The sequence below is a fragment of the Montipora capricornis genome, chromosome 9, assembly GCF_036669925.1.
Source record: "Montipora capricornis isolate CH-2021 chromosome 9, ASM3666992v2, whole genome shotgun sequence".
NCBI lineage: Eukaryota > Metazoa > Cnidaria > Anthozoa > Scleractinia > Acroporidae > Montipora > Montipora capricornis.
In genome coordinates this window covers 20,231,319-20,248,818 of record NC_090891.1, presented here as the reverse complement: position 1 = coordinate 20,248,818, position 17,500 = coordinate 20,231,319, and the positions used below count along the sequence as shown (strand labels likewise).

General features: G+C 40.2%; 2 protein-coding genes across 3 annotated transcripts in view; both read left to right on the top strand.

The window, feature by feature from the left end:
* Positions 1–9,045, top strand: part of LOC138015709 (eukaryotic translation initiation factor 5B-like) — a 33,440-nt gene extending 24,395 nt beyond the window's left edge. For both annotated transcript variants that reach the window (XM_068862819.1, XM_068862818.1), the window contains exons 20-25: positions 761–892; positions 1,608–1,684; positions 2,731–2,863; positions 4,619–4,789; positions 7,409–7,570; positions 8,555–9,045. In XM_068862819.1, the coding sequence (XP_068718920.1) occupies positions 761–892; positions 1,608–1,684; positions 2,731–2,863; positions 4,619–4,789; positions 7,409–7,570; positions 8,555–8,662 (783 nt within the window). In that variant the 3' untranslated portion in view covers positions 8,663–9,045. The remainder of the gene's footprint in view (positions 1–760; positions 893–1,607; positions 1,685–2,730; positions 2,864–4,618; positions 4,790–7,408; positions 7,571–8,554) is intronic.
* A 2,027-nt stretch (positions 9,046–11,072) lies between these two features.
* The window catches only part of LOC138015707 (serine/threonine-protein kinase 16-like), an 18,471-nt gene continuing 12,043 nt past the window's right edge, over positions 11,073–17,500 (top strand). The window contains exons 1-6 of the mRNA XM_068862816.1: positions 11,073–11,222; positions 11,763–11,812; positions 14,058–14,093; positions 15,086–15,211; positions 16,096–16,245; positions 17,205–17,293. Of these exons, the coding sequence (XP_068718917.1) occupies positions 11,135–11,222; positions 11,763–11,812; positions 14,058–14,093; positions 15,086–15,211; positions 16,096–16,245; positions 17,205–17,293 (539 nt within the window). The 5' untranslated portion in view covers positions 11,073–11,134. The remainder of the gene's footprint in view (positions 11,223–11,762; positions 11,813–14,057; positions 14,094–15,085; positions 15,212–16,095; positions 16,246–17,204; positions 17,294–17,500) is intronic.

Sequence of the window (17,500 nt, the reverse complement as noted above, 5' to 3'; positions counted from 1 at the left end):
TAGTGGTCGCGTGCCACCGAGGTACTTGTAAGTTAAATCCTGCCTCGGCGAAGAGACGATAAACAAACACAGATCATTACAGAGTGAACTAAGTTAAACGTTAAAAAGAGAATCGAAGGTAAACGACACATGCATCTGTTTTGCACTGAATTGTGTCATTAATAGTTGCAGTAATTTCTTGCAACAGGGTAATGGATGCAGTGTAGCGTAATTGCTTGGTCATAAGTTCGAATCCAATTCAAGCCTGGAGTTTTTCAGGCTTTCCTCGCAACTTTTTTTACTGTGATGAACTCTCATGTATTTCAATTTTCGCAGTTCAAATATATAGGAGAAATGTTATGTATTCTAAATTTACCAAAGGATATGAAAATAACTGGAAATGAATTCATTAAACGTTAAATACTTACTAAGAAAAATGAACATAATCACTCGGCATTTCCCCAAAATTATTTAAGTAACAAATTCCACACACTCAGCAAACTGACAACAACATTCCTACATATGCAAAGAAACACACTGAGAGGCAACCCTTGCCGGGCGTCCTCAAATTTAACAAATGTATTTTACGTCTTTTCCCAGTCGGCGAACTTCTAGTTGTCGTGTTCGAGTCTAGGACTCTATTCAAAATTCAATAAAACATATGGCTAGGCTTAGAATGTATTTTAACTCGTTTTAATTGCTTTTGGAGAATCTCAGTGTGTTCGTTAACTTGAGCAAACTGGCCGTATACTGAAAGGCTCTTTGTTCTTTCTCAAAACAGGAAGAAGTGTCCAACATACTGAACGACACTCTGATGTCGATTAAGCTGTCTGACCGAGGAGTTTATGTACAAGCTTCTACTTTGGGATCACTGGAGGCTCTGCTGGAATTCCTGCGTACATCGAAAATTCCTGTGAGTTGTAACTTTGATATTAAAAAAATTAAGCGTCTCTGCAATATCTGCGTGGCGTCCCTGGTTGGTGCTCTGTTTGTGGGACTTTTAAAGAACCGGATTCCATCCTCCTGATGGACTTCAACGTCTGTTTCGACTTTCCTCCGTTTCCTGTACTCAGTGTCAGCTTTTGTCGCTACCAGTTTCTGAGCTGGCAGAATTACCGACGTCAGATTAAGTGATTTTATTATCGTATAATACGGTTATCGTCATGTAGCCCGACAGACCTTGTCCTGCTGCACTTCAATGGCGCAACTTGGTTTCAAACGTCGTGTTACTGACACGCGAAGAACGATAAATTGAGTTCGGCACGGCAGTAGCAGGTCGTTTTGATCGTGGCCTTAATGATTTGCATTTCGTTTTCGGCCTCTGCCATTTCAAAGTCTTGCATTTCCCGTCAGCGAGTTCTTTTCCGCGCCGTCTCAGTTGACTTTTGTTAGAACAACAGACGCGAATGTTCTTATCGCGCTGGTGCTTATGATTTCGTCTCTTAGACCGGTAGTGCTGTTTTCCATTTTATTTTTCTTGAAACTATCATATATCTCAGTATTGCTGATTGTCTTTGACTGTTAGAGACGGTTAGTTTAATAATACGGTAGAGGCTAGTATCTTGCATGCGAAATGTCCACTTCTGGTCTCCGTCCATGACACAAGAGGTGTTTTGTTGTTTTACTAGTACTCTGGAGTTAATATTGGACCAGTTCACAAGAAGGACATCATGAAGTGCTCCACCATGTTGGAACATGACGGACAGTATGTTATTTTTGTTGCTGTCATTTTTTTGTCCGCTGTTTAAGGCCCAACTGAGTTATCATTCGAAGGCTCTTCGTGAAGGTACCCCCGTTAAAGCTTTAATTGTACAAATGGCTTGCAGGCGCAGGGAAATTAAGTGTCACTGAGCGCCAAAGGGTAAACAGTGAAATGTTGCAGAGCGTCTAACAAATGGGCAGGGAGAAAAATCGAAGTTGGTTGTGCGTTAGGGTTTACTGATCGTAGGGGAAAACAAGTCGATAACTTGTCATAAACGTTTACATTAAAAAAGATTACCTTGTCTTCCTTTGCAAAAAAAGACTTAAAAATAAAACGTGAAAAGACCGTCGAAATTCAAGGTTTGTAAAACACTTCAGATTTCAACAAAAATCCTGGTGGCGTCTCCTTTGTGCATATTAGGGAGCACTGAGAAAAAAAAGGCGAAGACAGTTCTTCGCCTTTCACTTTCTTACAACGACGTAAACTCCTGACGATAATCTTCAATTTTCTCCAGAGTTGTTCAAGTCGTTTATACCAATTATTTGCCGGGATAGTACTTAGTTTCTTCACAGGTTTTTTTTATCCTGGGTTGCTAGGAATGGTCGTGAAACGATTGCAGTCATGAGAGGTTATATATGTTGTAGGCAGAAAACCTCCTCGTTTGCTCCGTCTTCGTTTTTTCCGGCTTTAACCCTTTCATTTGCACGATCGAAACTTTCATTCTCCTAACTAGTATCATAGAGTTCTTTGTTGAGCAGTCACGAGAATTTGGTATTATATCAAGAGCTGATTATAATCGTCATTCTCAATACCTGTCTGACTGACATTTCATTGAGATTATGAAGCGAATTTCCATTCCGATCACTCCCTGTTGTTAGCGAGAGAGAATAAATCGCGATGCCAGCGCAAATAACTTATTTTCATTTGGCGGGTTTTTTCGGCGTAGGCAAATCCTTAATTTCGTTACACACCCCAAAATGCCTTTAATTGGGTTAGTTTAAGCTAGATGTTGCCCTGTTTTTTAAAGCTGTGTTTGTACTCTCTTCCAGATTTGCAGTGATCTTGGCCTTTGATGTGCGGATAGAGAGGGATGCACAGGAGTTGGCTGACAGTTTAGGAGTGAAAATCTTCTCTGCCGATATTATTTATCACTTGTTTGACAAGTTCACAGCTTATAGAGAGGTAAGCAACGAGGACTTCCTGAGGGTGGTTTTCGTTTTTGTGGTAGTGCACTGTAAGTGCACTAAACACTATGTCACCGGGTTGAAGAGTGTAAGAATGTAAGAGTGTGAGAGTGTAAGAGCGTAGGAGCGTAAGAGTGTCCGTGGTGCCAATAGGCCCGCAGCGCGTGCATAAATCACTAAAGTAAACAGGTCTGTTGGAAGCGTGCTTAAGTTTCAACAAAATGAGCCCCAAAATCGACAAGAATTTGTGACGCTGATGACTAATAAAGCAGCTGCTATTTTCAGAACGATGGAATTACTTGGTGATAAATAACATCGTCTCGGAGAGTAAATTTTTGACTTTGCAGAAACAATGGTCAACCTCAAAAGAGTTAGGTGATTGTGTTCTTTGTGTTCGATTCGCACATTTCTTGTCAAACTTTATAACCCTTGAAAGGAAAAAAAACCAAACTAACAAAAACAAAAACCCGGTGTCTCGCCATCATTTTGACACGGATGTATCCTTTGTTTCGCGAGTAAAAAGGTAAAGTCTCTGCTTACGAGCCAGAAGGCTCATCAGGCCGGCGCTTATCTCCGGTTTCAGTAGCATGAAGCGACTAGGAGTATTTTTATACTCCCCCCTGGATGGGATGCTAGTCCATCGCAGGGTTACCCCCAGCATTACGCTGGTACCCATTTATACACCTGGGTGGAGAGAGGCACCGTGAGAGTAAAGTGTCTTGCCCAAGAACACAACACAATGTCCCCTGCCAGGACCCGAACCCGGACCACTCGATCCGGAGTCACTAACCATGAGGCCACCGCGCCTCCCACCAGTAAACACGCAAGTTAATCTGATCACGGCGCCCGCTGAATTCGATGACACTTTCGATTTTGCAATTTACTTGTGCACCCAAAAATACAATAGAAAAATTGAACGTAGCAAAAATTTCCCAAATTGTTTTTCGCTCATGGTAGCCTTTTATGTTCGCGGTTCATATCGCAAATGTTGTTCCTGATGGCAAAATATTTCATTGTCGATCGACACTTCTGAAAACGTCCTTCTGCTCATCCAAAAATTTGTATCAATGTTTATTTACTTTTTCATTAATATTTTTTGTGTAAAGCAGGATACCAAATCTGTACCTTAGTTAGCATTTTTGAGCGTTAAAATAGAATGTGTGGTCCTATATTTGTGACACAGCAAGTCGTAAATTTTGACGTCTTCCATCCCGATAAAGTGAGCTTAAGCACACGCGTTTTTGAGACGCGGACGGCAACCGGAAGTGAGCTGTTTTCTCTTTTAACTTGTCTTCACACAACCACATTTACATGTATATCTATATATCTTTTCCCCATTAAAAATGATCAGTATGAAAATCTGGGATACACACTATCCTGGCACGCGAAGTGTTCTCTTCCGGTTACCGTCCGCGTCTCAAAAACGGGCGTGCTTAAGCTCCCTGCTAACCCCACCGGACGGCGATTGACTTCATTGAACTTTTGTCTTGGAAAGCTGTCAAAACTTCAGAGCGCTCGCTTAAACGTGTGGTGAAAAAGAAGTTGTAAGGGAACTTGAAAATGATCAACATGTCAGTCTCGACGCCATTGTATCTCGATTCAGCCAAGTTTACCGTTCCCAGGGTCTCTCTTCTCTGCCTGGCAGAGAAGAGACCCTGGGAACGAGGGTCAAGTTGACGCTGTGGTTGCGTAAATTTCTTAAAAACGAGTTTCTTTTTTTAACGTTTCAATAAAATTCGTAATCCTTTATCAGGAACTCAAGCAGAAGAAGCGGGAAGAATTCAAGCACATTGCAGTGTTTCCGTGCAAGCTTCGTGTCATGCCTCAGCATATATTTAACTCTCGTAGCCCTATCGTGGTTGGTGTTTCTGTGGAGGCTGGCGTTGTGAAGGAGGGAACTCCTATTACAATCCCAAGTCAAGAGGTTGGTATCCTGTGCTGTGTGACGTTGGAAGTGCCTCGAAAATATTTGGTTTGGTTTTACGAAAGCCAGCTTTTCGTTGGAAATAGAGGCCCATAGATGTAGGCGATGGGGGAGGGTATTTTAACAGTTTACTTAGATATTATAACAAATTGTTAACAAGGCCTATTTTTCATATACTACTTGTACTGATTGACCAGCTTACGGACTAAATTTTAAAGTCTGATTTAAAAAAAAAATACTCAAAGATCGAGAGATATAATAAAGATGTTACTAACCTTTTTTTCCGGGACAGTACTTTAAGTTACGTCTCTTGGGCCCATACCCTGGGTGCCAGAGGTCCTATTTTTCTTTCGCGAGGAGCGTAGCGGTTAAAACGGAGAGGCGAAAAATACGAACTTCTGGGGCGCTTTCCATTGGTCGGAAATTTCCGGTAGAACGTACCGAAAATGTCATGGGCCCAATGATCACGTGACGATGTGGCTCAAGGCTCCAACTTACCGCCAAACGTCGACAAAGCGCACTGATGGTTCAAGAATTGCCCTATATCCTGTGAAACCAGCCCACATTCTGTACACTTGAAGCTTGTGCTGTCAAAATACGCCATGTTTCTTCACCACCGACGCGATATAGTCGAATTCGCGGGAAAACAGACACGGCCAGGGATCTGGAACTAGGAACTTGTCCAAAAGGAACACAAATTTCCGGTTCGTACCGAAAATTCTCACTTTTGGATCACCTCCAGAGGTGACCCAAAAATTACCGGAAATATTTTCGGATTATGGCGTGTTCCATTGGGGTTCTGACCGGAATTCCCGGAAATTTCCGCCCGATGGAAAGCGCCCCTGGTCACGGCGGTTTAGAATCTCACTTCCATGCAAATTCGGAATAAGACATCTTGCCAAACCGGTTTTCTACAGTGATGTCAATGTTGTACCCAATTCAAGTCCTTTGGGAATAGAACATTTGATTTTGACAGTTGCCATCGTGCAGCAACCAATCAAAAGGGACATGAAAACCACAGACTAATTACCGACGGTCGCTGCGGTTTAGTTTTCTCACGCGTGACTAGTTTCTTACTCGAGGCACGATATTTCTAGTGTTCACGGTTTCAGCTCTAGGATATGCGAATCATTCAAGGGACACATAACGACTACGATAGCATCTTTTGGATAATGAATCCACAATCATGCAAACACGAACAAACTTTCGGCACAAGTTTAAATATCAAAGATTTGCGGCATCCAGCTGGCAGGACCACAAACACATCCTCACGCTTGATGAAATTCCTGAACAGGTTTCAATTCTAAAATCTCCAAAAATCCAGAATTTGCTGTGTATTGTACTGTGCAAACCTCTAAATACTCGCTCGAATTCACAGTCTTCCACTGCCAGTTTGTTTTCGTAGCACTCCTGGCGGTCTAAACCGGTTTTGTGACCACTGGGGTTCACTATCGCCGTTCAACCAGTGAAATTGAATGTTAGATTGTTTTTACTCGGAAAAACCAATCAGCGACCGTGTTCATAATCACAACTCATGGAAGTGAGATTCTAAACCGCCGCGACCAGAGGTCAAATTTTTCGCCTCTCCGTTTTAACCGCTCGCTCCTCGCGAAAGAAAAATAGAACCTCTGGCACCCAGGGTATTGGGCCCAATGAGTTGTTCGAAAGCCGATTAACGCTAAATCTCGATTAAAAATAAATCGAGTTTTCAACTTCTCCCTCGGAAAGTGCTTTGAAAACGTTATTTTATAGTAAAGGTAGAGGATAGTGTTTCTGTGTAAAGTCACAACTGAAGAGCAGAGATCTTTCGGGAAATCTTTGTTCACTGGTAAGTAAACTAGAATCAAAGTACACTTTAACCCAGGGCTTTGAGCAAAAGGGCCCTGGGGCCCGTTTCTCCAAAGTCCCGAAAACTTTTCGGGCCCGAAAAGCCATCTGTGCAATTGCCAACCGCTTGTTTTGGAAAGCCGGTCTTTTAACGTGTTTTCAAGGTAACAAAAAGAAAAATAACTGTGACGTTTGACGAATTAAATCCTCTCCGTTCTTGAGATACAAAGGGAATTGTGACACCCGAAAATGGCCCGTAAAGTTTCGGGACTTTCGAGAAACAGCCCCCTGGTGTGTTTGCAGTTCAACTTATGGCCGACCCACCGCAATCATGATTGAGCTGGAAAAAACGCGGGCCCAAACTTACAGTGCGGCCTTCGAACTTGGTTAGAAATTTTATTGGATCGAATAGACCAATTTTCGATATATTAAAATTCAGTCCTAAACAGTAGGCATCATCTCGAGGCTGTGGGGAATAACTATAAGGATTTATATGAGTTTATTCCCCAGAGCCTCGAGATGATGCCTTTTGTTTAGGACTGGCCTTAGCTGGCCAGTGTGAAGATCGTGAAAGATAATTAGACACCTCAGAGCGGAGTACAATCCAATAAACGCGACCCACAAGACAAGTCCGAGAGTCGAACCATATTTACAAGCGAGTACTTTTGCCACTTGGAAACTCTAACCTTCCCCTTCACCTGTGAAGTTTGTCTCACAAAGTCACCTCCGGCCTCGATTCCTGACATTGAACACTTTTATGTGTAAAACGAGTTCTTTTTGGTGTTATTTCAGTTTGTAGACATCGGCGTCGTGACAGGAATTGAAGCAAACCACAAACCTCTCCCCGAAGCTCGTAAAGGAATGGAAGTTTGCATCAAGATTGAATCTCCACCCGGGGAAGCTCCAAAAATGTACGGCCGGCATTTTGATCACACAGACCTCCTGGTTAGCAAGGTAAAGTTGCGAAAAAATTCTTGTTTCTGTTTTGAACGAGCGTGGAATTGAGGTAAATGCAAGCGTGATATGGAGGCTCGTTAAGAGTGTTCCGTGGAGCCTAAAGCGCATGTTTGTTCCAATTCTCCCGTTAAAACATATGAGGTTATTGTCGTGTAATTGAAATTCTGAACATTGAAAAAGCATATAATATATCGTATATTTGAGGTGTGAAAAAAGCATGTTGAGATTTCTTTGGATCATTGCGGTCCTTAACGGTACGTAGCAGTCACGAAATTTAAACCTGAAAAATGTTTAGTGTACTGTAATTAATATTGTTGTTGTGAGTCTTCGACGTCATTTTCTCTTTGACCCAGCTCTCTCAATATTTTAAAGTTAGTAATGGCGGACCATTAAATAGGAACATTCCAGTTAAAATAAACATGTCGTTTCGAATTCAAGGCTTTAAACTTGGGTCACTTAGTGTTTAGTTCACATTGGTTTGAAATCGAAAGAAAAAGTATTGAGTTTTTTGTCATAGTAGCAGTTCAAGGAGACACAGGTGACACATTAGGGCCGTTTATACGAGAGAAAATAAGCCGCGGCTAACTCTGGCCGCGGCTTACGTAAGCCGCGAACACCCCGTATAAACGGTACAAAATCCACGTTCACGGCTTTCTCAAGCCGCGGCTTATCCTGGCCTGGGAGTTTATATTCGTATAAATAGTTCCTTTCGCGGCTTACGTAAGCCGCGGCCAGAGTTAGCCGCGGCTTATTTTCTCTCGTATAAACGGCCCTATTGATATATGTGCGAATTACCACGAATCTCATTTTGCAGGTTTGGTTTAAATGGTACTCGGCTAAAATCGGTCTGGTAAGAGGCAAGAAGTGAGAGGGATTGTTTATAACACGGGAATTTGCCTCCGGCCTTCAGTGCATTGCTTAGTTAACTTTCCAGGGTAGCTTGTTTGGTTTATTTTCGTTTTCTTTCTTTGAACTTCACAGATCACTCGTGAGTCCATCGATGCAGTGAAGGAGTATTTCAGAGAAGATTTGCAGAAAGCCGACTGGCAGCTAATGATCGAATTGAAAAAAATATTTGAAATAATATAAATGCAACTAAACTGGGTGGGAACTGGGTGACCTCCTCTCGGAAAAATGTGACGATCCGGCGTAGAGATAACCTCTCTTGCGTGAGGAAAGAAGGACTGTCCCTCTTCCGTCCATTTGTAAGGCTCGTGTTCACGGGAAATCGTTGAAATGATTAGTTTTTATCTATTTCCGCGAGTTACTATTGTGCTTTCCTCAAAGGGAGATGTAAAAAAAAACATCTTTAATAAGAAGCGTACTTCAATTGCCTTCCTTCACTAAGCCTTTGATACGATCTTTTTTTCCCCCTGTGGATGGGTTATGTGTATTGCCACTGCCACAACGGTAGCACAAAACTAGACTCTTCCTTTTCCTAACTTTACCAATAAATTTTATTTTGAAGTGGAGTTTGTTGTTGTCATTTTTTTGCCGACCGATGTGTTTTGAGTTGAAAATAGGTGCCATCAAACAATGCCCGGGCTGTTTTTGAGACCCTGTGAAATACAAAAGCGAGAACAGTGCTGCCGCAATTCATGTTGAATTGACCGTCATCATTCACAATCTTTTGTTTTTGGTTCGAAACTTAGTTGCGAAGAAATTAATGAAAAGTTTTGATTGGTTGTCCTCGCGCTATACTTACAAATATAGTTTGTTTTGTGTAGCGTCGAGGCCAAAACAGCAAACAAAAACATAAAACAAGGGAACTCGTCGATATTCATAACCGTCTGCATATATGAACTTTGATCAAATCAAACATTGGTTTTTTAGCAGAGGGGAAAACCGGAGTACCGAAGAAAACGTCTCGAAGCACGCGAAGTCTGGAAGTCGAACCCGGGTCACATGATTGGTGAGAGGCGAGTGGTCTCACCACTTCAGCTCACAAAAAGTTTATCCATTTATGTCTGTTGCCTTCAGCAGGGAGCGTGCGTACATGCACTTTGTAATCTGCGACTCCAGTGTTTACCATATGACAGATAAAATGACTTTTCCCTTGAATATTTAGACGATCGAATTCTTACGTAAAATTGACAAGGGCGGTCTGGAGCTGTGAGTAAGCGTGGGATTTGTCTCATATGGTTTATAGGGGCCGACATATCTCTCCCTCAATGCCGTACCGGGAGGCGAGGTCGGTAGCAGAATGCAGCGAAGGGCCAACTGCGTCCAAAAGCGATCGCACGTGTCGAAATCCCGGGATGACTCGTTTGGTACGACGCTTCAGCGCCATGTCTGGAGGTACTGCGTTTTACTGTCTTGTTCAAACGTTCCGTCAGCGCATGCCTTTATGTTCTGGCTTTCCTATACGTACCACACCAAAAAAATAAATGATGCTGGTTTTTACAAGGATCTTGTTGACATTTCAGTTGATTCTGCAGGTATAAACGTAACGTAAGAATTGTGCGTGTCTGGTCTTCTGGAGACAGAGGTGAGACTGGGACGCCTAACATGGCGATTCACGAGTGAAATTGTCTCTCTGGGCTTTCTGTGGACAAATTCCATGACCTGCCGATACAATTCAGGGGGAAAGTTTTGAAAGTTAAAAACTTCAATCGATGCTGTATTTTGCTGGTAGGACTGGGTGGCCCGACACTTATAAAAAATCTATGAAATGAGAATCAGCAGTCCTCCCTTGTTATGGAATGGCAGAATTAACCAGAATTGTTTTTGGGCATGAACAAGGCAACTTGAGAAGCACGAGACTGGTCCTCATAAAATGGCTGAAGCGTAGACTCTTGATTTCTGAACAAGTTCTTATGGTGGAAAATTCACGACAAAGTAGTGCTCTTTCCGCTGTTATCCTCGTAGCAAAAAAACTGGCCTTTCGTGATCTCTTGTCAAGGAAACGGTATAATGATTAGATTTATATTTGCAGGTTACCTGCCCTCTAACCACTAAAGTCAAAGTCTACATCACTATGCTTATAAGCGCATTCAGACTTTCCTCATATTACTGTATAAAAGTCTGTGTTTAATGATTTTCCTGATTTTCCTGATTTTCCTTCCGGTCTTCTTCTAATGATCTTTGCGGAATTTCCATTGTGTCCCTCAAGAAACCTAGAACAACCAGTTATGGACTTGGTTCTTATTCTTAGGTATCAGCTAAGTTGCGGAATGCGCTATCTTATTTTATCCGTAGCACTGAGTTTACTGGTTTTAAAAGAGAATCCACGGCCGCATTTTGTACATTTTGTACATTTTGTTTTACGCGCGGTACAGATGTAACCCAAAGAGTTAACTTAATCGGGATTTGAAGAACTGGGCCAAGATCTTTGGAAAAACGCGAAAACGTTATTTCTTCATGGAATGTTCATCTTCTTAGTTCTGTAGGTGTACGCAAGACTTCCTGTCGCCTATTAAAGAAATGTCATCCCTGCACGCCTTGCGTCTCTATGTTTTTTCTCTTTAAACATCTAGAGGAGAGAACCTGGGCGCCAGGATCACTTACGATCATCCTTTTGGAAACTCAAGAGAAAACATTAGGTCGGAAATTTGTTTATTTATGGGTCTTAAATGTTCATCCTTGTGCAGACCATCTGTAACAGTTAATGGCAGGAGATATAGAGTGGTGAAAGATCTTGGAGAAGGAGGTAAGGATCTTTAAATTGCAATGAGTGGAATGTTATGTACATCTGAGCTGAAACCTTCTGGAACAATTATTACAGACGTTTCTGATAATTAAGACTTAGTTCTTTAGTTTTGTTAATTTCTCGGTAAAATTATAGTTTTTCGGCTCCTACTGGTACTTTAGAAGAAGAACCCGTGGAAATTAAAATAATTTCACAGAACCAAGTCGATTTCTATTAATTTTTACTTGAGTATCCGAATGGCAGCCCAGTCTCGCTGGGGTAAAAAGATGTTTATACGCAAAAGTTCTCAATCAAAAGGCTGTGCTTTATTTTCCTGGTGACTTGCCCACTTTCTGTGCTGTCATTTTCCTCAGATTTAATGCGATTTAAGCGATTTCTCAGCTTCCAGTGTAGTCACTCATACATGTAATAAAATAAAGGAAACTGACTGTGCTGTCCTTGCTCCTAGTCTTCTACTGTGGATATATCTAGCCTACTAGATATGTCATTTTTTAGCTCCGTCTTAATAATTACTTTTGTTGCCTTTTGTTTCCTCTGAAGCCTACTCTTATGTTAATCTCGTCCACCGTGGAAAGGAATGGTTTGCCCTGGTAAGTAGCATGTTTAATGATTAATTTATTCAATGAAATGCAGGGAGCAGGGTTGGCGCAGTTTGTGGTGGGAACACGGTCTGCCTCCCACCAATATGGCATGCGTTCAATTCCCAGACGCGTCACATGTGGGTCAAGTTTATGTTCTCTTCTCTGCACCGAGAGGTTTTTCCCCAAGTACATGTACTCTCGTTTTCCCCTTTCTTAAAACCAACCTACCGGTATGATATATGAGTTGATTTGACTTCTGGACAGCGTCCCCAATTAGTGTACCCTAGGGTTAAATACAGTTGACAGTCTTATTTATATAACAAATACTATTATTCATTCAAAATATTTCCCAGTTTCTGATTGGTTAAGGCCACACGCATAATTCACCATAACCACTGCTGTTGACCAAATTTGGAAAGAATTTGTCATATTGAAGCGATGACATCAAAAGTGCATCCCACTGTAGATTATTGAACTGATGATGTCAAAATGACGTCAAAAGTGCAGCCCGCTGCAGATTATTGAACCATTGACCAAGAAAACCTAGGGACGAGGTAGCATAATTTTTGGTCAGCAGGAAAACAAAGAGCGAAATGGCTGCGAGTACGTTTACAAGTTTGAGTGAAGAAATATTACCCAGTTAATTAATGATAAAGACATGTACAGTGAGAATACCAAAAAGTCGACGAAACAACATTGCTTAATTTTTGAGTCTTACCTCAAGGGGAAATACATCAGAAATCCTACAACTGCAGTGGAGTTAGCGGCAGTTTTACGAATGTTTTAAATATTTTGAATAAATGATAAAGCAATTATTGAATTTGGCTTTCATAGGATAATTATGAAGAATTCTGCAGATCTCAGAGGGTGTTATCCACCTCGGCCTTTGGCCTCAGTGGATAACATCCTTCTTGATCTGCAGAATTCTTCATATATTACTCAATGAATTGCTAATTATTTTATGGCAAGCAATTTTCAGACCAAAATAATGGAGAGCTGTGATTGGCTGGTTTTTTACAGTACAGACTATTACCATCAATCTTGGACAAAACTCTTGGGAAAAATTCTAGCGTTAAGCATCAATTTGACATGCACTTACAAAGTATATTGGTCCTTTTCCCCCACCCCCCAAACCAATGTTGACAATGTGATGCAAAACCAACATTGGAATGGGGGGAGGGGGTAAAGTGGGAAGAAATTCATCTTTATCACACAGACAAATTAGCGCGTCACATTTTCCCAACGAGTTTTTTCCAAGATTGATGGACGCTTCGATATTTTTTCTCTCTCTTTTTGTGTTTCACTGAAGTCGAGTATACACAAAAGTTTTAAAAGAGTGGAATTCAATTTTTTCATCACAACAGTACATAATATAATTATAGCAAGTGGAATTTAATTTACTTGTAAAAAGGTTACTGTTCAAAGTTCGCTGATGGAAGATGAAGATTATGAACATTCACCAAGCAGAGAAGTGTCCGATCGCTCAAAGAAACATTTATGCCATAACAACTTACTAACCTCACTTGCATGGGATTGTACTTAGCTCTTATTAACCAAGCAGGAGGTCTATATGGGAGAATCTTGACCAAGGTCATGAGTACAGACCGAGGTCAAGAAACTCCCATACAGCCGTTAATAAGATGTTTATTATACAGTGTATGGCAAACAAGTCTTAGAACAATTTAATTTGTTTAATGTAACTGGTTTGTACTAGCTGATATTTTGCTTGCAAACGGCGATGAGTGGCAATGAGCTGAACTTAATTCTGCCAAAGTTTGTTTGTCCTCCCTACCTTTTTTTTCATCGTACTTTTTGGCACTTCCATAAGTAAATATTGGTATCTAGAAGAAAATTTTGCAACTTTTTCACTGCAAAACATTACCGCTCTAGATGCCAGTCTTAGATGGGAAAATCTAGACCATGGTCAATATCAATTTCAGCCAATCAAATTGATGAATTTGGTAGTTCCCAGTCCTTGTGAGACAGAGCCGTATAAGCATGGGAAATATTGGCCCTTGGTCGTTTTGTACAGACCTTACCACACTTGGTTGATACTGTCACGACCTCGGGCCAATATTCCCGAGTATGGCCCTTGTGCTTGGTTTGTTTCTTAATAGAACTTCATTGGAACTTCAAAGTTTGTTGTCTTTATTTTTTTTGTCAAAATTCGAGGTTCCACATTGGGGGTGTGGCTTACACATGTATACAAGGACCTTTATGGTATCTCCATTTGGTCTTTTTTTATTTTATTTAGAAGCGGATCCGACTTCAGCTCCCTGAACAAGAAGAGGTAACAATCTGTGTTTTTAATAGACCACTTTCGATATATTAAAATTCAGTCTAAAACAAAAGACATCATCTCGAGGCTATGGGGAATAAATATAAGGATTTGTATGAGTTTATTCCCCAGAGCTTCGAGATGATGCCTTTTGTTTTGGATTGAATTTTAATAATTATATCGAAATTGGTCTATTGTATTGGAGATGAGAAGTGATGTTTTTCTCTTCAGTTTGTTCTTACATTGTATGATTTGAAACTGTAAATAATATAACAAGATCAGTAAATTATGCAGTTTGACATTAATTTTATCCACAATTCTGTATTTTGTTTTCACATCATGATGGCTAAATGTACATAACTGTTGATCTGACTTTGAATATAATTAATTATTATGAGAAAAGTTTTTGATTTTGTTGTGGGTAATATGAAGGAGCCAGATTCGTAATCCATTTGGTCATGTGACATTTTGTCACTACAGCCATAAGATATCGAGACTTGGGGAATAAAATTTCTACACATCGACATCTTCTGTCTCCTAACAAACCACCTTTTTATGAAATAAGTCTGCTGAAAAATTGCATTGGCCATGTTACATTGGTGCTGGTGCTGACAAAGAAAGAATCCCCAAACCAGGGTATCTCATTTTCATGTATGTCATTTATTGTACCAGGAGTTTCAATAAAATTTGAAGTGGGTGGCTTCTTTGAGTACATTCTGTAAGAAACTGATTGTTGTCATTGTCAGAATGAATTTCAGTCTTGGGTTTCTCGACAGCATCGGTTTTTGATTACTTTAATTTAGTTAAAAAGTGACTGACTTCTGAGTGAAGTTATTATTAGCCGATGCTTTTTGTTGACTGTCAGTACATAGTAAAACCACTGATGTACTGATGTACTTCCTTTTTCGGAAGACTATCCTCACTTAGTAGCTCAATTACCATTATCTTTAGTTAATTTTAAGCAAAAAGCAACTTGAGTTTTCTGTGTTAAAATGTTTTGGTAGGCATTTGAGCGTGAAGTAGAAGCCCATCGAGCAGTTGATCACCCCAGTGTCTTGTCGTTACATGATGTTGACGTGGTTGCCAAGGGAACATATAAAGAGGCTCGTATGCTTGTTACCTACTACAGGGTAAGGAGGAGATGAGGCAACGTCTATGGCACATAATTATAATAAGCTGCATTTACACTTTGTAGTATCTCTTTGAAGAAACTCAATAAACAAGACGTTTTTTATGCATTATTTTACATGTAGGATTCTGGTCTTAAACTTTGCCATACTGTCAGAGTACATGTACATACACTGTACAATCAGGGCTTTCTCTAAATAATTGGTTTGCAGGGAAATTAAAGAAAGTATTTGGAGAAAAACAGTGATTTTGGAGTGTTACATGTAGCTAAGTTTGTCAGTCATAAAGTGAGTGGGCATGAAACACCTACTGGTAGTACTGTAGGTGGGGAAAATTCCTTGCCAACATCCCTTAGTGACAGCCAAACATAACAATTGGAGCAAACTAATGCCCTGTTTTGTTTGTGATTGAGTATAATGTTATGGTATACATTGGGTATGTAACAAGCTATTAGTGGTTTCTTTTTCTTGCGTGCTGTCAAAGTAAAAGAATTTTTGTTGAATGCTTACATAATCCTTCAACACAGCTCCTTCAAGGGAATTCTGGAAGATGTCACTGTTCTACTTACTTTTGAGCCATCCCGTTCCCTGGAAATGCAACTATGACAAATTGCTACACATGTAGGTTTTTCTTTTTAGTAATGGTTGAGAGTTTTTTTTTTTGAGAAAAAGGAAAGACTTTAGGCCAAGACAGTACATGTATGTATACATGTATGTACTGTAGGTATCATTTTAAGAAAACGATGAGCAAGAAAAGAAATTCTCACCAGGCTTTCTTTCTATTTTTTTTAAGAACTTTAACCCATGGACCCATTTTACTCATCAATGGAGGGCAGTTCAGGAGTTAATGGAATAAAGCAATTTTATTTTGTTTTTACAACAATTAGGAAGGGACAGTTCAAGACTTGATTGAGCGCACAATGAGTCAAAATCGCCACATTCCAGAGCTTGATATCTTGCACATGTTCAAGTCGCTTTGCGATGCAATACTTGCATTTCACAGTCTTGAGCCACCGATGGCACACAGAGATGTCAAGGTATGCGTCTTTGTGCAGCATCAAAATAATATTGATTTCATGTTAAAATAATTGTACACCTCTAACAGAAGTGCAGTATGTTCATGCACATTACATACGAGAGGTAGTCTTCATGGAAACTGTGCTTATATATAACAGGGTTGGAACTTACGGTACTGTTCAAAAGTACATGTAAGCCTCTAGCTGCAACTCTAGCCCCCCAGGCCCCTCCCCTGGATCCGCCACTGGCAACTTGGTCTTGTGTCTGACTTGCATGGGTATGCGCTTGCTCCCGTCACAGACTGGAATTGCCTCCAGTGGTCATGAATTTAACCCACTGCACTTGGTAGATCAAGACAGTAATCTGGTTTCCTCCTGTGAGTTGTCTTTAGTCCAGAAATACATGTGATTTGATGCACAACCAATTGTTATACTCATCTTTAAGTGTCTTGTTCAGTCTAAAAATTGGTTACCTATTTCAACAATAAAGAAAGTGTGATGGTTTGCATTATTTTTAGGTCAGAAAATGCAGCTGTTAATCTTTACTTGCAGAGCATTGTTTGGCAGACACTTGACAAGTGATGTTGAATGTTAATTGTTGTTGTATTCCAAGACGCAAGTGATTTTAAAATTGAGAAGAAGAGCAATGACAAACTTTGTGATGCATCAAGTTATGTGTATTTCTGGAGATATCTGGCTTTGTGTTTTAAAATAATTATTATTTTAAATGTTCTAATGCTTGATGGCTGAGTGCACTTCCACTGTAAACAAAGCATTTACATGTATTTTGCAGCACACTATACAGTACACTATAATAAAGTTCTGTAACAAACCATTCAATAATAATGACTATTTTGTTGAATTTATTCTTGTACCCATCAATGGAAGTTCACAGGTGCAGAACTCATTATGAAAAAAGGATACTGATATTCTGAAAAATATTGAAGTTTAGGTCTGACCAATTTTTTTTTCTATTGCAGCCTCACAATTTGTTAATTGGTCCAAACAACACTGTGATTTTGATGGATCTTGGAAGTGTTTCAAAAGCCAGATGCTCTATAAGGTCAAGGTAAGGAAGGGTTTTAATGTTTTCACCCCAAAGGCAGCCCCCATTTAATGTATTTAGTCTGAGAAGGAACAACTAGTTTATTGATAGAATCCCTTGGGACTTGTCTTCCTGTCCTGGAGTCTTTAGAGTCTTCAGGGGGAGTAATTGATTAAATAAAATAAATGAATTTGTTATAACTCTCGGATAGTACGCACACTGTGATTGTCT